Source organism: Pithys albifrons, chromosome 5, assembly GCF_047495875.1.
Source record: "Pithys albifrons albifrons isolate INPA30051 chromosome 5, PitAlb_v1, whole genome shotgun sequence".
NCBI classification, from domain to species: Eukaryota; Metazoa; Chordata; class Aves; order Passeriformes; family Thamnophilidae; genus Pithys; species Pithys albifrons.
The window spans coordinates 4,697,730-4,724,423 of record NC_092462.1 but is presented as its reverse complement, the minus strand read 5'-3'; the positions used below and the strand labels follow the sequence as shown (position 1 = coordinate 4,724,423).

At 41.5% G+C, this 26,694-nt stretch overlaps 2 protein-coding genes across 24 annotated transcripts in view; one reads left to right on the top strand and one right to left on the bottom strand.

Moving 5' to 3' along the window:
• BBS12 (Bardet-Biedl syndrome 12) overlaps positions 1-26,694 on the bottom strand; it is a 75,985-nt gene that overhangs the window by 23,804 nt on the left and 25,487 nt on the right. For 3 of the 23 annotated variants that reach the window (XM_071555544.1, XM_071555520.1, XM_071555525.1), the window contains exons 1-7: positions 21,287-21,643; positions 8,170-14,865; positions 8,023-8,071; positions 7,876-7,924; positions 7,375-7,443; positions 6,576-6,722; positions 3,560-3,686 (exon numbers count right to left, since the gene is read on the bottom strand). The gene's annotated coding sequence lies outside the window, so the exon portion shown is untranslated. Of the gene's footprint in view, positions 1-3,559; positions 3,687-6,575; positions 6,723-7,374; positions 7,925-8,022; positions 8,072-8,169; positions 14,866-15,937; positions 15,972-21,286; positions 21,644-26,694 lie in introns of those variants that run through there. The other 20 variants (XM_071555523.1, XM_071555526.1, XM_071555534.1 and 17 more) reach the window with 19 other exon arrangements.
• Positions 19,891-24,280, top strand: IL21 (interleukin 21). Its single transcript, XM_071555856.1, has 5 exons — positions 19,891-20,025; positions 20,146-20,181; positions 23,516-23,653; positions 24,083-24,163; positions 24,263-24,280. The coding sequence occupies exons 1-5, from the start codon at positions 19,891-19,893 to the stop codon at positions 24,278-24,280; spliced, it is 408 nt and encodes a 135-aa protein (XP_071411957.1).

Genomic DNA, 26,694 nt, shown 5'->3' with positions numbered 1-26,694 from the left:
CATTTACGGTAATGATATTTGGGCAACAGTTTGCTTTTTTCAGTTCCCACTTACTATTCATTGTGAAACTTGGTAAGATTGGCCATGTTGTAATGTTACTCCATGAGTATGTGGATAAAGGCATTTTTCTTCAACAGCTTTTCTCTGTATGCATGAATCTATCCCATTGTTTGAGTCATTTCTTAGGGCGCATAATGGAGTTGGCGTTGCTCTGGCAGAAAACTTCTGCTGTCCCCTTATTACTGCATGTATGACACATATGCAGATGGTTTCTGATACTTTATCCAACCACATAAACATTGAGATCCAAAATGAATTGCAGAAATTTTCATCACTATGACTCAGGCATGGTTTGGAGCAATGGGCACATATATAAGAACAAATGCTGAAGTAAAACACCACATAATATGAACTGCAAACTCAAAGATCAAGTTACAAATTTAAGTACTTTAAAGTTTTATAGTGGAAATAATTAGTCTGAAATCTAAGTTTCTACCCTAACCCTGACCATGTGTGCAAAGGAAAGGGATTAATTTGATTATACTACAGAACAGCTTTCCAAACTGTACAGTGAGTGCTGCTATTTATTTTCCTTCATAAATGTAAATTTCTCATTTTGGGTTATCTAGGCATTCAATTTAAATGTAAATTTAAGTTAACTCCACCATCACTGCTGTTAAGTTACTTTATTTACATCAGTTCAGAACTTCATGGAATATCTGCGTCCTAGTCTGCAGAATAAAACTTGACCTTCTGCAACAGCAACCAAGTAAAAACCCCTCTTATGCCATTTCCAGTTGCAGGAAATACTAAGGAAATATACTGACAAAGGCTTAGGGAGAAAACATCTTCAGCAGAGAGAATAGCACTTTAAAGGCAATCTTGAATGAGAACCTTTGACATCTGACAGCTTTTCCAGTATCCGAGAATTACCTGCTGCTGGAAAACTCTCAGGTGGCTGAATACTGCTTTGGCAGACAAGTTTGGTTTTGCCCATAATTAAGGCCAGATCTATAAAACATCTGTCTGCTATTGAGGAGCAAATTTTTTTCTCAGAAATTCAAATCTATGAGCGAATTTTTGTTATAATAAAAATTTACTGCTATCACACATGGGATCACAAAATACAAGGCAAAAAAGTAGAACTGACAGAAGATCAGCCTACATTTTTAATATGTCACTTCATTAAAACCAGGTGTCTTTAAATCCCTTATTATGCTGCCTTGTTCTTTCCAAAGCACTGCCTTATTGCTGTTCACATGTGTTATGCTCTTGATGGCCACTACAGCATCCAGGTTTGGTCATGTCTTATTCATCATCTAATGTAAAGGGGTACATTTCTAAGCTAAAGACACCACCTGGCACCCCCAGAAAGGATGTGTGAATGTCCTCATGTTCCTTCTTGCCACAAAGCAGCACAAGTTTTCACACTGCCGTTTGCTGACAGGGAACAGACTGACACCCACATGTGCCCACGTGTGAACATCTGTGACCACAGAGCCCTTCTGAAGGTGCACGTTTTGACAACTTGTAGAGAGATTTTCTGGATATTCCCAGGTTTCCTGTCACTGAGGAAAGGGGGCATGTGAAGGGCACCACTAGCACCTGGGTGGAAACTGCAGTACTTGTGTTACTGTAGCTGCGATGACCTATACGGGTGTGAGTGAATCCACTTTCCTAAAGGGAAGCTGCACTTTGCCAGCCTGACTGAAGCTGTGTGGAAGCCTCTCTCAAATGTCCCTCTAGTTCTTTTCAGGCTAAGAATTACTGCTGGTTTTGGATTCCCTGCCATATTGATTCTGACAGCAAACTCCCCAGAACAAAGCATACCAGTTCTCTCTCGTGTGCAACAAAACTTACACACCTAGGAGTGGTAAATACAGCTAAAATTTGATGAGAATGATGGTAGTAGCAAGCAGTCACCAGCTGAAACACAGGATCTTGGTGTGCTGCTCAAGCTCCCCAGCTCATTTGGGTAGGGATGAACTGAACGAGGAGCATTCACAGCTCAGCCAAGCACTGCAACTGCAACCCCTCCCCTGACTGTGCTGTACCCCTTCATGGCAAAAACAGGATACCCACCAAGCACTGAACAACATCCAGTATTTTGCCTTCCCAACAGTCCCTGTTTTCTCTGTAAGTAACTTCTGTCCTTTGCAAGCTGACTGTGCTCTAAGCAATGCTCACAACTGAAATTCATGTTCGTAAGCCTGGTAAAAGCATTGGCTGAACATTACATCCTGAAGTGGGATTCAGACCTTCATTTCTGCCCCTAAATGATGGCCATTTACTGGTGTGACATCTCATAGACCTGGAACACACCAAAAGCATCAAACATGCATATCTTATTTTCTCTCTGTGACATATTCAGCTTCAAATTCAGTTATGGATAAAGGATTTTTATTTTCCCCCATGTGAATATGATTACTCTCAGTAGACTAGAAACAACACCTCTTATACAGTAGGAAGAACAGAAAATCCCCCCAAACAAAGCACACTAATTAAATCATATGAAATTATTTCTAAATAAATCATAAACAAATCACGTCTACCACTTTTGCTGCCTTATTAGTACATGTGGTGACAGGTACATCAAAAGTAGCTCTAGAGTGTGTAGACTGTGAAAATTCGGTTAATCATAAAATCATAGAATGGTTTGGGTTGGAAGGGACGTTAAAGCTCATCCAGTTCCAATCCCCCTGCCATGGGCAGGGACACCTTCCAGTAGACCAGGTTGCTAAGAGCCCCATCCAACCTGGTCTTGGAACACCTCCACAGGTAGAGAATCTACAGCCTCTCTGGGCAACTGTTACAGTGCCTCACCACCTTTACAGTAAAGAATTTCTTCCTAATAGCTAATCTAAACCCACCATCCTTAAGCTTGAAGCCATTACCCCCTGTCCTACCACTTCATGCCTTGTGAAAAGTCCCTCTCCAGCTTTCTTGGAACACCTTTAGGTACTGGAAGGTGTTCTAAGGTCTCCCCAGAGCCTTCTTTTCTCCAGGCTGAACAGCCCCAACTCTCCCAGCGTGTTTTCATAGGAGAGGTGTTCCAGCCCTGTGATCAGCTTAGTGGCTCTGCTCTGGCCTCGCTCCAGAGGCAGTTTGGTTGGCAATCCTAACACAGTCTATCTGGGGAAACTGTCAACACATCCAGTTTATGTGCAGTTGCAGAACTTGGTACAGAGCTGCTCCGTTGTGCCTGTGCCAGCATGGGAAGTGTGCCCTGTCAGCAGCAGTGCTTCTGGCCACACTCACCACTGATCTGTCTCCATATCGCCCCCTCCCACCACCTCCACGAGTATTCATTAAAAGTGATTCATAAAAAAGCTTTCACCATGCAGCAGTTTGATTCCTACTCCAGATGGCCCCCAGTGAGGAAGCCGAGGAGCTGGGCCACTTGACCTCACGTGCCCTTTCTTCAGTTCACAGCAAGCATGTCAGCACTTCCATAAACATCACACCTCCTGTGACAGGGCTCCATGGCAGCCTCCGCTGCCTTTTGTCACCCTCTTAATCACACTTCCTCCTGACATCACCCAGCACTGCACTGACCTACCAGAGCCAGCCAAGATGTGAAGGGGCTCAGGAAGGAGGCACCTGCCATTTCTCAGATCCTTTGCTCTCTCCTGGGTGGCAAGGTTTGGTTACTTCACAATCTTTCTTGCAGTAATTTTGAAAAAAGCCTGTTAGGGAAATGGAAAATAAAGAGTATTTCAGTCCCCTTTACTCAGTACCTCACCTACATTTTTTATTTAAATCCAGTGCAATTTGTTGTGAGCTTCAGGAACTTCCCCTACTCTCACAGGCCAATGCCCAAAACACAGCCAGTCCCCTCAGAGCTCCAGAGTGCTCCTGCAGCTGATGCACACAGCTCAACTTCCACCAAAGCTGTTGTGTGCTCTCCTTCTTTGGGGACAGTGTGATAACACAAAGCAGGCATACAAGCAATCTACATTTTCACCCATATTACAAAATACTCGTTCTGCTCATCATATGGACATGGAAACACAGACACACCAAGGGAACTGCAAGGCTGGATCCAACTTGAGGGGACTAAAATCCATCCCCAGCACATACCTGGGGTAGCACTGGCAGTCTGCGACACCAGGCACTACTCCTGCATGCTAAGGGATGTACAGGAGGCATCACTGTCCTTCAGGTCTGATGTTTTCTTTTTATCCATTTTCTGCAATTTAACTACAGAGGATGCCTAATTGTACTGAACCTCACAAAGGTCTTGCCCTTGATATGGAGGCAAAAGCTTCCACAGCTTTTGTGCCTCATAAAAAACCACACAGCCTTACACTGGCTTTATGTGTTGTATTTTTGTTATACTGCTTGATATGTTTTATTATATATTTACTTAAATTTACTTGAATTTTCTATAGTCCAAAATATGCTTCAAATGCTTTATAAAAGAAGCAAAAATAACTTTCAAATTTACCAACAAAATAATCTCTCAGAATGAATCAGTAAAACCCTCAAGCCATTTTCAAGTAAAGTGATACCACATTGCCAGAATGACAAGCACAGCATTGCCTCATAGGTGATAAACCAGAACTGAATTTGAGAAACCTCACATAGACTTTCTACAGTGAATCATCTTTTTTTTTTATTTTTTATTTTCAGGTGGGGGTTGAAGAAAGGGTGATTCATCCCACTCTGTTTCAATCCCACTGTTTCAATACAATACAACTTTGTTTTCTGCAACACATTTTGAGCAATACTGGAAGAGCAGAATAACAATTAAACAGTCCCAGCAGAAGAGAAAAACAAGTCTGGGGACAGGAAGAGGCATTTTCTGTCTGAGATCTAGGAAGGAGTGGAGAAGCAACCAGGCAGAGTTTTACAATAAAAGCCCCTCTCAAGGCAAACAAAACTGATCCATTTAAAACAGAAACAAGGATTCTGAAGGCAGAGGGAGGAATGGTCACTGTTAGGTAAAAAAGATGATGTTGGGAGACATAGGCTAATTTACAGTGAGGCCCTGGGATCTGTTTCTTTGCCAGCAGGGGAGCACAGGGATGTGGACAGGCCAGTTTCGTCGGGTCAGGTGATGTCACAGATGCTGTGGAGCTGTGGGAGGAAGTGGTGGATGAGGATGCAGCAATACCATTGAGGCAGCACAGAACACTGTGGGAGCACCAGGCACTGCCACGCTCACAGGGCCAAAGTGAAGGAGGAAACAGTCGCTACAATAGCAAGCAATAAGTGGGATAAGTCCAGTTTGGGAATGCATCTCTTGCCCAAAATGGGGATGTCTGGCTTTGAGACTTCTGGCAAGGAAGCTGAAACAAAACCACAAGTTTTCTTGCTCAGACTGTGGGTAGCCACTAGCTGTGAGTAATGCCACAGAGATTCTTACTGGTGCTGAGCCCATGCAGGTCCTGCATCTTGGAGCAGGAGGTACATGTCAGCCACTGAAGTAACTCACTCATGTACCTCTTGCTTATAAATTTAGGAAGAAAATATTGCCTGCACATTTAATTCTCAGAGCCTTGGGTAAACTAATGTTCTTGGTGAAGACATCCCAGGAAAACTGTTTCCCAGGAAGGATTTGAAGGAGAAGAGGATGGCGTGGCATCCCTATTGTAGCAGCTGTTCCCAAAGGTGATGATGTTCTTGGCTCCTGAAGGAGCAGCTGTCTGCTACAAATATGCTCCTGGGACATGGTGGTGTTCCTCCAGGCACAAAGGATGTTGGACTCAACCCCTCTAGTATCACCCTCTCTTCTCTGAGACACCCACCGTAACCACATCTTCACCTCTTTCAACTGTGGTTTGATGTGACCTGAACATTATTACAGGTACTTTATCAACCTCAGAATACTGGGTATTGTGTTCTCTCAACTTGTGAGACATAAGAGATGTGACCTCAGCTACACAGCTCTTGAGCAAACAACTGTCACCTCACATAACCCAGAAAAGGACGTTTACCACTTGGTGCATGGGTGAAAGATGCCAGAGTGCCCCAGTCCTGCCAGTGTAACAGGAAGAGAGCAAAACGCAAGGAGGAGAAAAGTCCTCCTCACACAAGTGAAAGCAGAGGAAATTCAGGGTGAGGAGGGCAAGAACATCTGAAGCCTTCAGTGTAAAGGACTGTCCTTAGCTCCTGGCTGCCCTCACAGGCAGTTGTGCAGCACAGAAACAACAACACTGGTGAGGAAAGACACCTAATAAGGTCGAGGTTTCAGGTTATTTGCTTCCCTCCTAGATAATGGTCTATCAAAATACAAACCACCCCACCCTAGTTTCAAAACACCAACATGCAGCGCTAAGGTGGGGTGAGCCAAGGGCTTTCCCTCCCTGCTGCATCTCAATAAAACAGTTATTGATCCTTATTCAAGAGCAGTTAGGCACAGAAACAGTGTCTATCAAACCCACCTCAAAGAAAATCTTTGTTCCTGTTCACATGGAGCATCAAATATATTTGCAAAGACACAAAAGGGGACATTCCCACTATCCATACATATTTTAGAACCACTGAGGTGCACGATGGAGAATGTAGCTACTGAAATGGTTCTACTGCCTCCTTTCCTGTGCATGGACACTCAAGCATCTCTCCTGGCTTACCTGGAGGGGAGCAGACTGGATTGCACAAGGGTTGGGATGACACCTGGCCTGGTGTGGATCCCCGTGAGAGAAGCTCTGCCAGGTTCCCAGAGCACCAACTCTATTTCTAAAAAGCAACTGAGCTTACTCTGCATTGCTGTACATTCTCTAAAGCAGCAAAGAAACAAAAAAGAATGTGGCTTTTTAAAAAAAAATTAATTGAAATTATTCTAAGTTAACTTAGATTTCTAAAGCAGGTGAAGTGTTTTTACCTGCACAATGCTGTTTGTCATGGAAAGCAGTGTCCAAAAGGAAACATACTCCTTATCTTGTACCAAGCTAAGTTAGAGAATGGTAAACTCCTAGTGACTTCCCTTGGCTCCTAAGTAAATCCAGCACACTCTTCCCCTGATCCTCACATTTCCCTAAATCTCCACCTTTGCAGGAAGGACTATGCATGTATTTTATCTTTTGTAAAAAGATTGCACGGATTTTGAATTTAAAGCCTTCAAGGTATTTCGTGATTTATAAATAACACAATAGTTTGTGTTTTGAGTTACTTCCTACTGTATCCTTTGATAAAATGAAGGCTATACGCCTGCACAATTTTCCATTTGCACGGAATTCCACCAGTTTAATCAAAGCGAAACATAAGGGGTACTGTTATGGTCCTTGTACCTTCAGATTTCCTTACTGATAACCCACATACTATCCGTTAACCCATTGCATCATTCAGAAGAATAAACAACCTGGGCTCAGCATACAGGAAGCTGAACAAAAAGGAAATAGAAAATATTAGTTTTCATATGCATATTTTCACCTCTGCACAGTTCAGACTGATGTATTTTCATAGATCAAGGTTGCCCTTCAGATGAGTCTGTGAAGTTCCCTATGGAGACAAAAAGCATTTCCTATCTTTATTTTTAAAGCCTGAACCTTTCATATTTAAACCACTGTTACACCTCAATCCCACTTGATGAAAGGGTGGATCCAGTGGTCAATAAGGGTAGAAAAAGTCAGACTTACTTTGATATCATCTATACTGCAGTGTTAAGGGTTAGGTGTTAGTGTAGTGCCAAAGATCAGCACCTCAGACACACATGTTCAAACATACACACAATGGAAGTGGCCAGGGACAATATACCCATTTACTTGGGCATACAGACTACAAAATCCAGAGTTTTTACTTCTAATAAGGTAAGGAATTCTTTCCACGGTTTGAGTAAAACGAAGGTGCCTAAAACCTCTGCTCAGATGCAGATGTGGAAACTCCAGGCTCTCAGCTTAGAACCTCACTTCAGGTATGAAATCAAACACCCACCTCTTTCTAGGGATGTCATGGAACAAGGACTCGGTGAACTCCTTCCCAGCTGGAGATGCAAATAATTATTAGTGAGCAACAGATTAGCAATCAGAAATCGTAGACATTGTCACCAACCTCACTTCAGGGATGAAATCAAACACCCACCTCTTTCTAGGGATGTCATGGAACAAGGACTCGGTGAACTCGTTCCCAGCTGGAGATGCAAATAATTATTAGTGAGCAACAGATTAGCAATCAGAAATCGTAGACATTGTCACCAACCTCACTTCAGGGTTGAAATCAAACACCCACCTCTTTCTAGGGATGTCATGGAACAAGGACTCGGTGAACTCCTTCCCAGCTGGAGATGCAAATAATTATTAGTGAGCAACAGATTAGCAATCAGAAATTCTAGACATTGTCACTTCCAGAAAAGAATGAATGTGGTTGAATGTAACCAGAGGATCCACAATCAAACCAGTTTAATCACTGCGGGTGAACTGGATCCAACTGGGACGGAGTTAATTTTCTTCACAGCAGTGCCTATGATGCTGTAATTTGGATTTGTGACTAACAGGTGCAGAAAACACACCAGTGCTTTGTCTGTGGCTGAGCAGTCCCTGCAGAGCATCAAGGCTTTCTTCACAAGGCTGATCTGTTGCATATACAGTTTTGTTCACAGTATCAAAGACTTAACCTTTTCAGTCAGTCCCGTAAAACTTCAGTGGGTTTGAGTCACGTTATTTAGTCCTGAAGTTATTTCAGAGGCTGCTTATGAAACCTCTCACTGATTCTGGCTGAAGTTGCTGCAATTAAAGAATGCAACAGATAAGTTTGTTCTGAAATTCTTTTGAAGATTAACTGTCAATAAATCAAAACAGCCAGAAGATTATTTCTGTGGGCATTTTGGTGGACATGAGAGAATTCGTTGACATCCAGTGGACACTGAGCTAAACACTGACCCAGTGAAGCTGCTAGAAAGGTCAGGAAGAGAAGTGCTGTCCCTGGGGCTGTTTGTAGGCTGAGCACTGCTTGCCACCACACCCTGCTGGGCAGCACCTGGCTGCCCAATGCCCCCTGTGTGGGCATGCTGGTTTGATTTGACCTTGATCCCATGGAGATCACTAGTCTTTCTCCTGGAAAAGCCCAAGAGATCTCACATTCCCAAAAGTGAAGGTCCTCTGTGCAGTAGGTATTTTTCCCTCTGCTTTCCATGCTGCTTAAGGAAATAATCACTTGTGCTTTGAACTCCTCCCATTCTCATAAAACAGTTTTCCTTAGCTCTAAGACACTTGCCACTCTCACAGGCTTCTAAATGGAAACACTGTCACCTGCAAACAAAACTATGACATAGAGACAATGAAATGCTGCTCACCACAGCACTGGACAGGAGGTATTTTTTAAAGCTGCACTCACATTCTGCTGTTTCTGCTATTTCACTGGTGTAAGTCAGCTGCATAAGGAGAGCAGAGATGGAACAAGGAAGCAGCTGAACTCACAGGTGTAGGAAGCTTTCATCTCCTGTCTCTCAGCAGAGTATCCACATGATTATTTTCTGGGGCTAAGTGTACTTCTATTGCTGACACTATTCACAAGTCCACTAGAGAGCAGCTATGCCTCACATTTACAGAGGTTCTTTTTTTAATTAGTTTCTCTGACATTCATTGCACTTAAATGACTAATCAGCCCTGGAAAGCTTTCTCAGTACAAGACTGAGAAGTGATGGAGGTGTGGATTCAGGCTAGTTTGATTCATACCAGTGTAAGAATGCTTGCTCTTGGCACTGAGCTGCTCTTGTTTGTGCACAGCATTATTCCTAATGAAATCTTGGCTCATCTTAAAAGAAAAGTCAATTAAGACTTTGAAGGTTCAGGTTCCCTTGAATCCCTTCAGTAAGGAACAAACAGATTTTTTAGAAGAAAACCAGACCAAAAGGCAGCCAAAGGGACAGTCCTTCCCATTAACAGATAAAACAGAAACTGAAAAATAGCTAAATATGGCACTTTTACTCCATTTTCACAAGGTGCAAAGAAGTGCTGTTTAGGTCTAAAGAACTAGTGAGGCACAGCAGTCCACCTGAACCCATATTAGGCCATTTTCCACTAACTTATGGAAGACTTTAAATAACACTGGAGAATGAATTACCCTAATGAGAAGACAATGTACTGAATGAAATATACCATTTTATAGAGACAATTTAATGTATAAATATTGGCTTCTCCTGACCATCCTCTTAACCTTGTAAAAAGGTTAAAGTTGTCTTTTCTTTAAACACCAAGGAATAAGTTAGATATAAAGACATGGTTTAAATTGCAAAAGCTTCACTTTGTATTTTTCTGTCAGAGAAAGAGATAAAAGGAAACTAGCACTACATGTCAAAAGAGCTGGTAAATCCAGATTCCCTAGCCCGCTCTGGTAGGTCAACAAAAATTGCCCTGGCCCTGTTAGAATTAATAACTGAGGCAGAAGGACATCACCTTGTCTCCAGTCCCCAAACCCAAGCACACACACTGGCTGCCTCTTCCTTAGTTTAGGTTTAACTCGTGTCCTTTTACAGTTTACTTCTTTGTCCTTCATTATCTGGAATACTGGTTACCCACTGTATATAAACCTGGCACTGTTTGTCACATGGGAAAAAATAAGTTTCAGAGCATGTATAGTGAATCACAGAAGTGTAACAAAGCACAGACAATAACACTGATAACCTATAAAACAGGGAGTGGCACAAAACACATTGCAACGATTGAGATAGTCAAGACAAAAAAACTCACTTCAGGCTGGACATTCTGCACCAAACCATGAAGAAATGTCTCCTTCCCAGCTCTTAAAACTAATTCAAATAAACCAAAACTTCATTATGGAATATCCTAAATGGAAAGTTGAAAAGCTCTACAGAAATGTCACCATGAGCCATCTTCGTATTTCTAATTATTTCTTTGTTTTGACAGGAATTGGACAGAATCAATAAAATCACTGAGGATATGATGCAGAATGAAGCTAAAAGGGAGAATCCCATGTCCACCCTTAAAAGCACTGAACTAGGTTTTGCAGTAAAGAAGAAAATAAAGCAGCTCAGAGAATGAGTAAGGAGAGTTTCCATGGCATATGATTGTGTCAGAGGATAAAAGTGTTGAATCTTTGCTCAATTTAAAGACAATTTAAAGTGAATGGTGACATTTCTCTGTGTGGCCAATGCAGACATGCAGAGGACAATGGCAAGAAGAGAGCCAAGAAAAAACCTCCAGGGTCTATTGCCTCCTTGCCATACTCTGCATTTTTCACAGCACCTTTCAAAGTAATGCTCTCGTTTAACCTTTCCCTGCAGATCCGGCAAACACAGCGATTTGAAAACGCATCAACCTCCTTTGATCTCCGGGTATTGTTTTGGAAATTACAGCTTTGTCTCCTTTTTCCTTCATGCCGTTTCTGACATTCTCGTGAGTTTTCCTGTTCTCAGGTTTAATGTTTCCATTTCCCTTCACGTTTTTGCCCTTTGTGCAGCAGTATCACGCAGAATTATTTTGCAGCCTTCGGAGTGCCACCGGTCCTGTGACTTTTCCGCTGGGTCCTCAACAGCGCCGGGGGGTCAAACCTGCAGAAGGGGAGATTTAAGGAGCCGCTTTTGATCCCAACATCTGGGATACAACTGTCGTGGGAGGAAACGCTGGTGCTTCCTGCCTGTCGCTGCCCAGCAACGGGCAGGTCGGTGAGGAGGACAATAAAGTCGGAATTCAAGTGGAAATGCAGTGGCTAACAAACCACCTCAAAATGCCACCACCCAGGGATCTGAAGAACTGCAGGCTTAGCTACAACGACAAAAAGAGGCACTGATAAGAGTTTTCCCATGGGCTGGGTAACAAAGGAGTTGTGCAACCCTTACGATAATCAGAACAGTGGGAATTGATCGATATGGAAAGTAATGCTGAAACCTATGACATTGCTTCTGGGTAAATTCTGGATGCTCCAAAAGAAAGCCCATCCATGGTTATCTGCATGCCTACATACCTTGGGATATGGGAAAAACGTGGTTTTCAAAAGCCTCCATTGTATCTGGATAGCACAAGTGCTTCCTTGTTTGCCTTTTGTTTTTTCCAGAAGTTCAGAAAAAAAGCACTGTCTGCTCAAGGAAGGGAAAGCAATTGTTAAGTTTGCAAGAACCTCATGAATAACAAGAAAAATGTCCTTGCCCAAAAGTGTAGTTTTAGATACCAATTTTACTATTGTCTTGTACATTCACCTACAGATGCAGTAATTGTGTTTACTGGGTCAGATTTCTGAAAACACAAGCAGGACATGACACCTTAATTTTCCATTCAAAGGTACAACATTAGACTAAAACTTTTGATCTGTAATTTTTTTTCCTTGAAAAGGAACAACTCTACTGGGAGGACCAATGAGATAGTAGCAAGGAATTAAAACCTATGGTCTTCTATCGATGTTTCGGTATGGAAATTACTGAAAATTATTAAGAAGAATCTTGCAGTCATCCCTCTGAAATAACTGTCAGTGGGTGATCACACTTTCAATCTCTGCTCACACAGCTTTGACTAATGTTTTCAGACAGATTTTTGTACTCCCACAAATGCAGTGAGTAGTTATTTTCACACCAGTAGCCATTTCATTGATATTTCAGCAAGAGACTCACCAGGGCAGAAGGGAGATGAGTGAGGTAAGGAATGAAGGCTAATACATCTGGGTCCATGGCCGTCCTGGCTCCAGTTAAGTGATGCAGACATGGATGTGTTCCCACCCCAGCTACATAACATAGTGATGCCAAGAAACTTACTCTCCCCTCCTTCCAAATCCAGGTGTGCAGACCTGCCAAATCTCCTGCACCAACATTAGCATGTTCCACCCTTAGGGTAGTGTTGCTTGACAGTTGATGATCTTGAAGGTCTCTTCTAACCTTGATGATTCTGTGAATTAATTCACTGTGGTAGCATAGAACTCAACTATGAAAGCAAAAAGCACATAACTGATCAATTATGTTTTCCTGTGATTCACCTGCTTCTGCTGCAGCTCTTTGTCCGACTTTTACATTCTTCAGTCTTGGATTTACATCACATGTAAACTTATTTATTTAGACCACCTGAAAGACTGTAGAAACTCCTGGTTACTTTAAATGGCACCACTATCATGGTTTATTCTAAATTACCTTACTTGGTTGTTTGGGCTTTTTAAAATCAAATTCTCACCTGGAAGATTTTTATTTTACAATGTCTATCTCATTTCCACAGTTAGCTACTCTGTTTGTCTCCACACTTGTCCTCTCACATCTGACTCTCTGAATTTAATCCTAATTTCCTTCTTAGACCTTCATCGTAACCAAGAATATCTTGAATTGTCGTACTTTTTGAGGTTGAAAGATGCTCACAGTGCATCTTAAAACTATTTCCATTACTGTTTCCACTGAATGCAAGGAAAATATGTTGACTTCATTAAAAAAGGAATAAAATTAAACCAGAGATAATTTTCATAAATTAGATGTACAGATTTCACAGCTCAGAAACAAGGATGTCGAACGTGTCCAGCCTAAACAGCCTCCTACACAGAAACCACAAGGTTTCAACGACAAGTCACTGAAACCTCAGCATTCAGCTTTTTATCCAAGACTACCTTTACCAAATGGGTTCTGCTGCTTCAGTGTGATGACTGATCACACAATAGTTTTTCCAAGGCTCGCTTAAGGTGCTGACCTGTGAAGAAAAATGAAACTTATTATGCAAACAACTGTGCCATATAGCTTCTCAAGTCTGTATGTGTGTGCATAGAACAGATAAATCTGTATGCACAGGCACACATGTCCATATCTGTTAGATACGTCTAGTTATAGATGAAGACAGAAACAGAGACATCTGAAAACAACATGTCATAAAGAAAAGCTGTTTTTCCAAAGATGCTAGATTGAAGTTTTATCTGTTAAGGGTAGCATGAGCCAGTCACACCTCAGCGCTCCTTGACCTGCTCTAAACAATTAAACAGATGATCTACTGAAGTGTAAAGTCATAACAAAGTGCATTTCATTCACAAAGCAACTCATGGATGAGAAACAGAACAGTTAGCATTCCTATATAAGAGAATTCTATATGGGTATAGTCACTTCCACATAAGAGATTTTATTGATGTAACAGCCTGAACAGCAACAAACATTCCTGTTGGGACGATGCTACTCAACCTGTTAGTCTTAAATGTAGACCAGGTTGCAGAGTTAAGATTTTCCTAAATGGTCTCCCATAAAGTGATTCTGCCAGAAACTGCACTCCAGGTACAGCTGAAGGGCTGAATGTTGCCTGCACTGGCACCAAACTGCTGTTCCTGGTTCGATACAGCTGATCAATACCCACTGACCCCCTCAGCCCTGCGCACAAAGGAGGCACTGGCTGTGTGGGCGATCACAGTTTTGTTCAGTAGTAAAGCCAGTAGGAGAGGAGTTTCTGACTTCTAGCAACTCATTGCTATTTACAAATCTGTCACTCCTGCTAAGGAGAAAGTAAGGGTGACAGTGAAATGATTACAATCAAAACAAAGGTAAACAAACACACTCTAAAGGCCTTCCCAAGAGGGATTTTTAACCTGAATCACTTCAGACCCAAGGTCCTGTAACGGAGGCTCCCTCAGATTGCACCAAACTGTGACACAGGGAAGCAGTGGCTGAAGCAGAAACTTCACGAAATGGCTTTGCTGGGAAGAAAGCACATGCATTACTAGACTAAGAACTGCAGAAGTGGCTTCTGCCTCAGCATTTCCTTCAGTTCCACAGTAGGACACCAGATCCTGCTCTCTGCCACAGAAGCTGAAGTCCAAGCAGCCTCTGACGGCTGAGCCAGTGGTCTGCAGCACAGTGGTGGGACAGGAGAAGCTGAGAAGCTGAACTGCAAGCAGGAACTTGGGGTCACTCCAAGGGGGCACACTGCATTCTCCAGTGCAATTTCACACTGCTCCTATGTCCTCACTTCTTGCTGTGCCAGAGGTGCCTCAGCACTGTATTACATGACACACTTCCTGGGCCTGGGAAGACACAAAAGAAAAGGTAGGGGAACAATGTGAATGAGTTTATAGGTCTTGGAACCAACTTTTATTATTAAAAAATTAATTCTAATATAAACTGTGTCTAAACAGTAAACACATGCATACAGAGGAAAGAAGGTACAATCTGTAAACCAGAAACTAGTTAGAAATAAAAGCGGTATTCAGTCATCTACTTCTACCAATAATAATGACAATAAAAAGGAGAAAATTGTACTTTATTTTGAAGTTAACTTTATGTAGAATGTATTGGTAAGGAAGGTAAAATCAGGGCAGATTTGCTGGAGAGGAGGGCAAAGGGGCCACAGCCCCTCACTGGCTGTGCCCTGTCTTTTGCTGTAGACTATTAAGAGGGGAATACTGGTATTACCGCAGAGATCCCACAACACAGCAGCCTCATCCAACCCTAGGAGTGACTTCCATAACAATCTGTAGCATCAAATTTCTAATTTTGTTATCAAAACTGATCTGAAGTGTCACATCAACATACAGAATATGTCAAGATGCAGAAGGCCCAGCTGCCAGTGGAACAGTTACCTGTGTAATGCATTCCCACAGGCTGCCCTGGACATGAGCATCCTGACCCTAGAATGCTTTGGAGGTTATTTGTTTTATGGTACTGAATTTATAATACAGAAGTAATTCTTCTGATTTTTGTTCTTTCAGTTCATTAATATCAGTGCATGAACCAAGGCAGCCTCTTGGGGCCACATTTCATGAGGAGACCTGCAGTGCATCAAGTGGTCGCTTGTCTTGCTTATTGCCCCCACCTCTCCCCACCTGTGGCTTTTAGCTGAACATCTCCTTTCTGCCCTCAAATTTTTAAGAGAACTGTGGTAGCCAACTTCCTGTCAGCTGCTGCCTTTTCTTCTGAATGTGGCTGTAGTGGGGAAAGGTTATTATTAGTAGTGTAAAGAAGAATGAATCTGCTCTACAGAAGCTGGAACACAGCTCAGGCATGACTCTAAGCTCTCATTTTTAGAGATTGAACTGTTCAGGCCTTCTGCAGCAATTTTTAGTTGGAGACATGACGGGAACTGCATGACATGGGTACCTGCAGTGATAAAAGACCAGACTTGGTGATCCAGTGAGGCTTCTTCCCTCCAGTGTGCAGAGAGAGGTGCGAGCCAGGAGGTGGAAGGCTGCTCCAGCATAAAGACTCAAAAGAACACAGTCACAAAGTGGACAGCTCTGAATATTTGGTTCTGCGCAGAGGGCATAGACTTGTATCAGGCTCTGGGTGTTGACAGGATGTTTGCTCAGTACAGTTTGCTATTAGTAGCTGATAAGGCTAAAAACTATGTGCTTAACAAGCATCACTGGGGTTGAGGATTAGAAACTCGCTATAGGTTAACTCTGGAGGAACATTGTGGAGAATATCAATGGTTTTATATTGTTGTCTTAATATTTCAGTGTCTGTGTCACTATATTCAGAGTTATATTTAGTCTGATTTTTATAGCACATACAATTTAAGGATAGATTTTTTTCCCCAGGTTTGTTTTCCTTCCTAGTGTCCCATTTTCTAGCATAACTCCCTCCCCTTGCTTTCCTACAGTTCCCTCCCAAGCCACAGGCAGTACACACCTGAAATTTAACGTACCTAATTCACAAAAATTCTTTGAAAGCAGCCCTGTACGTTACAGACTTTCTTGGCTGAGCCATAGCAATGACTAAGCAATGGGAAAAGCCTCCATTCAGCTCTACTGCAAAGGAAAATGTGGGTGGGGGAACTGGGCTTTCGGGGTCGAAGTCATTCAGCACTTGGGTGGCACTGTCGCAAAGAGGAAAGAGGAAGACTCGGCCTGGCACGGGAGGTTTCTCAGGTTTCCACTCTCCAGCCATCCCGCTGGGGCTGGGCCAGCGATGGCGCGAGAGAAGGTGTCATTATTTGACTCAGCATGTTCCTAAGCCGCAAGAGAGAAGTGACGTATATAAAAAAAGTTGTTGCTCGCTCTTATCTGATAAGAGGGATATCAAGGAGTTTTCTCCACTACCTAGACATAGAGGAAGTCCTTCCTTGTCCTTGTATTTCACTTTCTCTGTCAGCATGTCTTCCTTGAAGCAACTATTGTGACCTTACAGCCTCTAACACAAGACAGAAGACTAACCAGTTTTAGAGACACAATATACAACCACAGGCCACCACACTGCCAAATACCCATTGTTAAGCTTCTCATTTACTCTGCCAGCTTTAAAACTGTTTTCTGATACAACTAATTTCATTTAGGAGTATCCCAGACAGAGCCATCTGACCTCCCATGAGTTTGGTGGAAGTCTGCCTCCACCAAATCTATGAATGCTGCTGCTGGATCAGTAAATGAATGAAGTCTGCTGGTTTTCTGTGATGCTTCTGGCAGAAAATGCCAGCACTTCACTTACTGCCCAAGCAGTGTCTGGTGTTGCCGTACAGCCATGCTTGGACCATCTTCACCACAATCAATGTTATCCCCTCTACTATCACAGACTGTCTCTTGCACAGCAGTGCTGTGCAGTGACACAGACCAACACACTCTGTGCTGTCCCTTCAAGCCCTGAATTTCTGAAAGCACATGGAGAGTCATACTGTGCATTAACTGAAGTTTCACAGAGGTTCTGAAGTTGTCTGGACCTGCAAACAATCTGCAGGGATGTCTTTGCATGACATAATGCAAGCCATCAAATGATGTCAGGACTAATAGAGCTACATTACACATCCAAGTGGAAAGTTTTGAACTATCAAACAAATAAAAATGTATAAAATAAAGGCTGACAGTGCTAGTACAACCACCTACTCTAGCTGGGCTCAAAGGATCTTCTCAAAAGAATTCAGAGTTAAAATACTGACAATAAAAAGTAGAAGCAGAAATTATTACCAACCCTGCCCCTTCACTACCAACACTTCCAAGAGCAGTCAAAAACTGGATTGGGAATAAATGCACATCCATTCAAGTTACTGGGAACCACCTACAGAGAAGATGGATGCTCAGTCCATTAGGAGTTCAACAGGAGCAGAGCTAAGTCCTCTCTTCATGTAAAGAATACAACCATCAGAAAGAATCTCTCCATCCTCTCAGCACCCTCAGGGAGGTGTTGAACAACAGACAAAATAAAATTTTGCAAAGCTTCACAGGAATGGAATGGAAGGAGGTGGAATGAAAAGAACTATTGGCCACCGTAGGGTTTCTCAAACAAAAGATGCTGCTTACTTCCATTAATAAACCTTAGCTATAAATTAACAAAACTTTTGAATAAGACCTATTGAGATACTCTGTACTTCACAATCCAGCTGTGCTGCATATCTAAAATGATTTCAAAATGTGTCCACAGAAAAAAAAAATAAAAAAAAATCACAGTACCTTTTCTTCAAGAAATGACTATATGGTAGAAGAAAATAGTCTTTCTTATTTCAGTTTTCCTTTCTCTGCATTTCTGTTCTCTCAGGTGTCATTAGCTATCGCTTTCACCAGGAGAGATTCTGTATGTGCATGCACGAGACTGTGAGTACCTACACACACACCTGGAACATCTATTCCCTCAAGCAATCCATTTTCTGAAAGATGAGAAATTACTGAAGCATCCAAACAGCAAGCAGTAAATAATCATTTGTACACAGACAACAAACACTTCAGTCTGCCAGACAGAGCTCTCCCCAGCTTAAATGCTCATTTTTAAATGAACAGGTGATCCAGCCTGACAGCCCAGATTCACCCACCAGACAGAAACACACAGATGCATTTTAGACAATGGCAGCATTACACAAACTACCAGACACCAAAGTGAAGTCCAAACTGTGTAGATTTTGTAAAGCAACTCCAAAGCCATCTGAAATCTTCAGATTTTCAGAGGCAGACTTCCTTTGACAGACACTTGATTACCTTTTTATTCACCACAGTGAAAGTGTCCAAGAGACTTTAACTGCCCTCTATTAATTCAACACAGGAACTTTCTAATGGTAACACCACAATACTAAGTTATTAATGATAAAACATACAAGCTATTTAAAATTGTTTTTTCCCTCTCTGTGATGAAATATGAAGAACAGTGATTTTAAAATCAACTGATTCCTAGAGCTGATGGTAAGTCCCTAGTCCATATGAAACAAATGCACTTCCACATTCCTCAAGAGAATTCTCAGGTCTCAGTATCACACCTCCTTTGAAGAGATTAAATTACAAAACTCAGCTCGAGCCCACCTGCTGAAGAACATCATTGAATGTGTTTAGCTGCTATGTGTAATAGTGTCCCTTGGAACTCACATGGATTTACTCCCTGGTCTTCCAGTAATGTTCCCATCCTAGTAATGGGCATGGATCCAGGGATTCACCTTTATCTAGCAATCTGTCTCCCTGAAATACTCAGTCCCAGTGGGCATGCCCTCCACAATGCTGTCTGTATATCTGGTATTGGTTCCAAGCAAATACAAAGCAAACTTCATCTGGCTTAATTGCCAAGATGAGCTTTCACTCCCAGGTCTAACAGAAACCAAGCTGAGAGTGTACAAGTGGTGGTTCATAGATACCAGGGGGAACTAGCCAACAAACATCCCTTGGAGCCATAAAGTAAGATAAATATATTTAAATCCTGAAAGGAAGTCCTGTCATATTTCTCCAGAAGAGCTTCAGATGCATTGGAGAGATTTGTTAAGAACTGCAGCATCTTTGTTTACCTAAGCCTGTGGTTTCTAAGTAGCTGCTTGTTACTACTTGACTCAAAGTGAAAATGGGAATTCACCCTTTTCTCTTTTTTTCCTGCCCAATGTGCAGATGGGGCACATTTTCACTCCATCAATCCCTGCGCCCCCACGCACAAGCTCGCACACATGCACCCAGCCAGTGGAAAAGAAAAAAGGGTTACTCATTAATCCATTCTACAAAGCTTTCCAAACTGAAATGGGTGGGTTCTGCATCTCCAGCAGGGAGCAATATATAGGTAGGTGCAGAGCATACCTGAGCACAGCTCAAACTGGAGTGATAAACTTGAACAGCACAACTTCGCTCCTGGCCTATTTTGAAACAAAACTGATCAGGATGGAGAGGATGATTATTTTCTTTGTGCTTTCCTTCTGTTCCAGCACAGTGCTGGCTGCAGCTTCACACAGAGCAGTAAAATACAGACAGATCTTCAGGGTAATTGAAGAGTTAGAACTCACAGTGAAAGATAAGGTAAGCAAAGTATTTGTCATAATACTGGAATTGTTTCCAAGCACAATGTGTTGTTTAGTATTTATCTTGTGAGGGGCATCACTTTCAAAACTTTTCTAACTTAGATTTGTTTTATTGTAGGATGTTGAACTGCTCCATACACCTGAAAACCCTGGGGTGAGAATGCTTTAACATTTCTTTCTATTCATTTGATTTTGTATTCGTTTATCCTATTGACAAATGGCACATGCAAGAATCTTCAGATCACTGACCTAGTACTCTAAAAGCAAGCTAGACTGAACAAGAAAATACTTTTTTATAGAAGTTCCTTATTTTTGGATATTTAATGGCAGAAGTGTTTATATTTTGCTGTCTGAATTATTATTTTACTGTTGTTATGTGGACTCTAAGCCACCCACAGATTCAGAGTTGCACGGGATCCATTTATTCAATACTGAAGTGCTCAGTGAGGATTCATACAGGATCCAGATGAGCAGCAGTACTTTTGAGGATGCAGGTTTTGGGAGTGGAAGTGCCTCCGGCTGCTGGGAGCTTCAGCCATGCTGGGAGCAGCAGCTGAATCCAAAGGAACCCCCTTTCCCTCCCACTGAGGCTGAATGCCCATAGTGGCACTGTAAGGCCACAACAGAGAGCACTTCCTCTCATCATATGCAGTCACAGTGGTCTCTCTGAGACTATTTGTGTGCAAGGGTTGTGCTACCAACAGAAAGATAGAACTGCATTCTGCAAATATTCTCTGGGGATTATAGCTAGTTAAAAATACAAGAAGAGCCCTTCCTGAATCCCTCCTTAATACTGGTATTTACTTATACAGTATTTAATGCTGGTATTTACTTATACATTATTTAATGCTGGTATTTTGCATGTTCCAAGGTCAGGGACTTCTTATATGTAGTAAATTTACAGTATCAGTCACAGAAAGTCTGTGCATACTCAAAAGTGGTGGGATGGAGGATGTACCACAAAATTAAATGCCAATCATAGTAACATGTCTTAAATGCATCTGCTTTGATAATTCTCAACATGCAACAAAGGTCTAGAGCGAACTGGGGCTAATCTAATATTATACTTTTGGTATCAGCTGTCTCAAATTTTTGAGCCCTGACAATTTTTTCATAACACAAACGAACTTGGCTGGCATATAAAAATTGTCATTACATATTATTACACTGTAATGCTACAAGCATTTTTACAAAAACCATCTATCAGGACTGCAAATTCTCTTGTAAAGCAGCTTCAAGAAGAAAGGAAAGGAACTCACCTCATTTCACACAGGTTTTGGTTGCCCTCCTCCCAGGCTTTACAGTTGGGTGCATTTTCTACTTGCCAAAAATATACAGAAGCACGACCAAAACAGAGACAGCCCTTTGCATTGCTGGAAACAACTGCAGTGCACAAACCCAATGCACCCCAACTAATTGCTGGTGGTTTCTTTTTATTAACACTCTTTCTAACTTGTGTCAAACTGAAAAGCAGATGATTAGCTGTCATTTTACTACAGTGTTTGCCTAGCTCTGAAACAAAGCAAGTACAACTAGTGACTAATTGCTTCATCAGGTTGTTGGGTTTTTTCTCAAAAAAAAAAAAACACACCTCAGGAAGGAAGACAAGAGTTCACTTGCAGCTTAGGGCTTTACAGTCTGATTCTGGGAGGTCCTAAGTACCTCCACTGAATACTAGAGAAGACAGACACACGCATTTAGAACATAGGAAGTTGATAAGGGTTCAACTTCTGATGAAAAACATTCAAAGCTAATAGTAATTATCTCCAGCAACCATATGAACAAGCTTTTCACCCAACAGGGTTATTAAGACATGAATTACAGTGTGCCAAAGCAGCACTTGGGGTGATGAGGTGCCATCACACCCTAATGAAACTTGATTTAATCAGAAGTCGTTCATTTAGCTGTATTTCAAATACCAAAAATATTGGTATTGGATGTTACCTGGGTTATGCTACCTGCCTTATGCCAGATGTAAATTTGGTTTTGAATATTGAAGCAGGAAACTACCTTTTGTAACCCTCAAAACTAGGTGGTTTCTCACGATCTGTTTTGACTTCCTTGAGGTTCCTCTGTGTGGACTGTTAGTCCCAATACAATCCCACACAACTTTCCAGGGAGGCAAGGGGACATCAACCCAAGGAAAATCATGCTGAGGCTGAGAAAACAATCTTAATGCTGAAGTGATTCCAGCCTGGAGGGAAGCTAAGCTGAAGTCAGTACCACAGTGCTGATTTACACAGGCTGTGTCTAACCCCGCTGATCACTAATTCCGGAAGCGAGGGCTTTACAGTCTGATCTGTGAAGTCACTTTGAGTCAGATGCAGAGTCCTGCTGCAAATTGCTCTGAGACAAGTAGTTCACATGCTCGCCAAGCCCCCCTCAGACATTGCCAGGGGTCTGTGCTCCTGAATGCCTCTTTATCCAAGTGCTCAGCCCGTGACCTCGCACCAAACTCCACAAGCCCCGCGGCCCTCTGACCGCTGGCCTGCCTGCAGCTGACTGTCAACTCAGCAGAAAGAAAAGAGGCAGCCTAGATGAGAAATGCTGGTTTCTCAGCTCATCACGGATGAGACAGAAAATGTTTTCAGTTTCAGCTGGAAAATCGATCTCTTTTTTAAAGACAAATGGTTTTTTTTCCAGTAAGCAAAACTGGTTACGGTAAGATGCTTGAAGCAAACAAAAATGCATGGCTTTTAAGGAAAACAAAATCTTATCTCTAACCAATATAAAACGTTGCTAGTGAGAGTTGCTACAAGCAACTTCCATGGAGTTTGCCTTGTCCTTGCCCAAGCAGCAACATCTCTCAAACCCAGATGAGACTCAGCTTGGGCAGCAGTTGGTATGCAACACAGGGGCGATGGCTTTGGAGCCTTTCTAATGTGTCTGATCAGTAGTTCTAAATGTTTCCTTCTTTGGAAGACAGAAAGCAACTTAGAAACTGGCTTCACTAAACACTGCTCTACTTTCTCTGTTGACTGTCAGGTCTGTTTTGGTGGTATTTTCCATATTCCTCTCTCATGCTATCGTGTGAGAATGTTTCAATAGTTCTACATCAATAGTTATTATTAAGCAATATTAGAAATGGCACAAAAATTAGGAAGGAAGAAGCATATTCCCATATGTAGCACTGAGAGATATTTGTAGTTTTAAAAAAATAAAATGCTCATGGCTTGTGAAAACCAACTACATGTATTATGATCCACTCTTCAGGAGCAATTCTTTTTCAATTGCTGTCATGATTAACATCCAAGTGGAAATTTTAGTTAGGATATGCTAAGAATTTAATGAATTAATCAAAGAACAGGCAAAGTAAAGGTTAAAGATCTCTTGCATACCCAAAGCTAACTAAAAAAAAAAAGAGTACAGTTGAATATTCTCAATTAATACTCTGGATACTGACTTTTGTACATGGACTATAACCTAACACATGCATGAAAAATGCTGCAACACTGGCTTTAAAACAGTTCCTTCTCTCCCTGCCCTAGGAGGGATGTCTGGAGACAGCTGTGACCTGCTTCAAGAAGGGCACACCGAAATTACAACCAATAAACAGCCAAGTGAATGCAACATTCACCAAAGCCATTAGAGTCCTCAGCAGATTCACCTTCAGAGGGCCTGGAAAGGTAGGATTTCCTCACAATGCTCATAAACCTGATCATTGCTCCTTATTTTCTGCAGCAGAGACCACCTGCAATGGTAGTATTGTAGAAAGAAGTTATTAAAAAAACCGATCTGCTTTTTGTTACTTTGGAACTTAAAAAATGTCCAATTTTTGCACTTTTGGGAGGGGCATTCACTGCGATCCTAATCAATCACATGGACAAGCTTGGCAGCCACACCTGGGCTGGCAAAAGACAGGGATCACTGCAAAAATGTGACTGGAAGTGCCATTACTAAATTCTCTGCCTTTCTGAAATAGCTTGTGTCTAAGCTTTTCCAGCTGGAAAAGGCTTTGCTTACAACCCTCTGGATTTCTCAGTGAGAAAGTTCGTAGGCTCATCTATGATTCTGATATGCTGGTTAGAAGTGGCATCATTTTCTTTATCTTCCAGCAGTGTGAGTTTTCCTGTGAATCTTATGAGAAGAAAACCCCCAAAGAGTTTTTGAAGAGTTTTGCAAAACTAATCCAAAAGGTAAGAAGAGCTGAGTGCTCCTGGGTGCTTTCTAACATTTTGCAAACTGTTACAATATCCTTATTTTCCATCATTTCTAACCATGTATTGTTTTTACAGTTATTAAAGAACGAATGAAGGACACACCAGAGCTGAAGGCTACTGAAAATCTACTTTTTAAAGCAGACACTATGTTATTTAAGATGTGAAAAATGTAAATATTTTCCATTGCTCTAATGCTCTGTTGTGTGTGTGTGTGTGTGTGTGTGGTAAGCAGAAGCTTCTCCCAAAGTATTAAGGAATCATTTTTGGATGGCTATTTCTAAGATGGATGCTGTTATGAAAGTGACCCTAACCCAACCTTACAGTGAAAACTGAATTGTAATTTCACAAAAATATGTTCTCTTAAGGGACTTCACTGTCATCTTCTGCTTAGAAAGACAAGAGACAGGTACTTCTGTACCTTTGCTTTCATCTTAAATGAATCCCATGCTGAGATACCTGAAACCTTTTTAAGAAAATGAACAAATATACCACACACACAATTCTATTTATAAGCTCTGTATCTCAGCTAACTATGGAAAAATATCCTGCATTTGACTGTCTTGTAAATACTGGAAAAACATTTACAAATCATACTGTATGGCACAGGTCTGACCTGTGATTAATATCTTGAAGTTAATGGCACATTTGCCACAGGTTTCAATAGGGAGTGGAGTAACACACATGCTCTAAGTGGGCATACAGGATTTTGGAGGGAAAAACACATTTCAGAAGGTGGAATTCCACATAGACTGCCCCAACAAAACATGATAAATAGAGCAGAGGCATTACCAGCCACAGCAAAAGGTCCAACGAACACAGTAACTGATGATTATTCAGAGTGAAGCAGCTCAAATGCATATTGCTCTTTCTCAGAGGACAATATTTTACACTTAAACTCATGTACTTTATTAACACTATTCCTTCTCTCTCCTCTTCACTAATTTTAACAATTTAAGCTTTACTTGCAGTTTTTTCTTTAAAATCAGTCAAGTTTTTTGTTACTTGGAAACCTGCCTGTACAGCTTCTTAATCCTGAACATTTTTGTGGAACAGAATGGCCAGATACCACTGAAACTTTTTAAAATAAAGTGAGTATCACAGCTCTAAAAAGTTCTTTTAGCAGCTTAATTATATACCACCATATTCTGCTTGCAATGATTCTGAACCTCTGGACTCTCCCACCTGAGCAGTACCTGCTAATTTACCCCCAAACAGATATTAGCCCCACATGAGGAAACTGATCCTGGAAGAGCCTTCCAGTAAAAATTAACCTTTCAGGTAATTTTTCTCTCTACTTAGTAGAAATGTGGTATAAAGAGGAAACTGGAAAACTACGTCTAGTGTTACAATGGAAAATCACAAGCTTAGTTACCTCCACAAATAGTGAGGTACTATTAAAAATATTTCCATTCCTAGCAATGTTGGCCTAAAGGAAAACTAATACAAGCAGCTTTGCTGCCTTAGGGCAACAACAAATCTCCACATTGAACTCTCCTTGTTTCTGGTGATGGCCATTTTTCTTCTCCTTTTCTACTTTTTCTGTTTCAAAAACTGCTTTGCAAGCTCTGAGTAACGTTCTATCTCATACCTCAATGTCTCCACATTACTGCATGAGAATGAGCATTCTAAACATCAGCCACCACTCTTGTGCAAGTCAATCAAGCTACTGAGCTTATTTAAATGATGCTCTTTCTGCACCTTCTATCCTCATTTCTGGCTCACCTGCCCATGGAGTCCCTTCACCACCAACTGGTGAGCAATATGCAAAGCTGCTGCTGTGACTGCAATGGATTTTAAAGTTACAGAGGCAGGGGAAGTCAGGATAAAATTTAATTTCACATTTGGATCAAAACAACTGGGAAAATATTAAAGCAAGTCCTGCAGTTGCAGTGTACCTGCTGATGCTCCTACATTTGTATTTTTCTGGAGTTGAATTAATGTCTTTATCCTGAATTAAGTGCCTTTCTTTGGTGATTCCCAGAGGGTCAACCACTAAACCAGCACTTTTCACTCACTTTCATGGAATATTTGCATGTGTAGAGTTTTTGGGAAAGAGATTTATTTTTGTAAAAAGAATACTGTATGTATATTTGTAAATGTGTTTCCAAGTAACTTGCTAAGTGCCTTCAAGTGAATATTCTAAGAGAGCCTGTTAAAATTCTTGTGCAGATGAAATGTTATCAGCATGCTCTAACAAAGACAACATTGTACATTACATATTTATTAGCAATCATTGTAAAGCATTGAGAAGGAACTTAACTTGGAATGGATATTTCCCAAATGGAAAGCAATTCCCTACAGGAATGTCATAAGCTAATTGGTTACTCCTGCCCACACTGCAGCAGTTTCTGGGGTTTGTACAGGAGGCAGCACATAATGCAGTAAGTAATGCAGCTATTTCTGTTTAGTGACTCGCTTCACTCCTTTTAACTATGGATCTTATCACAGCAAGCATAGTGCTAACGAGGTTTTCTTCCTTGTTTTAAAACATAATACACTTGTTTGTT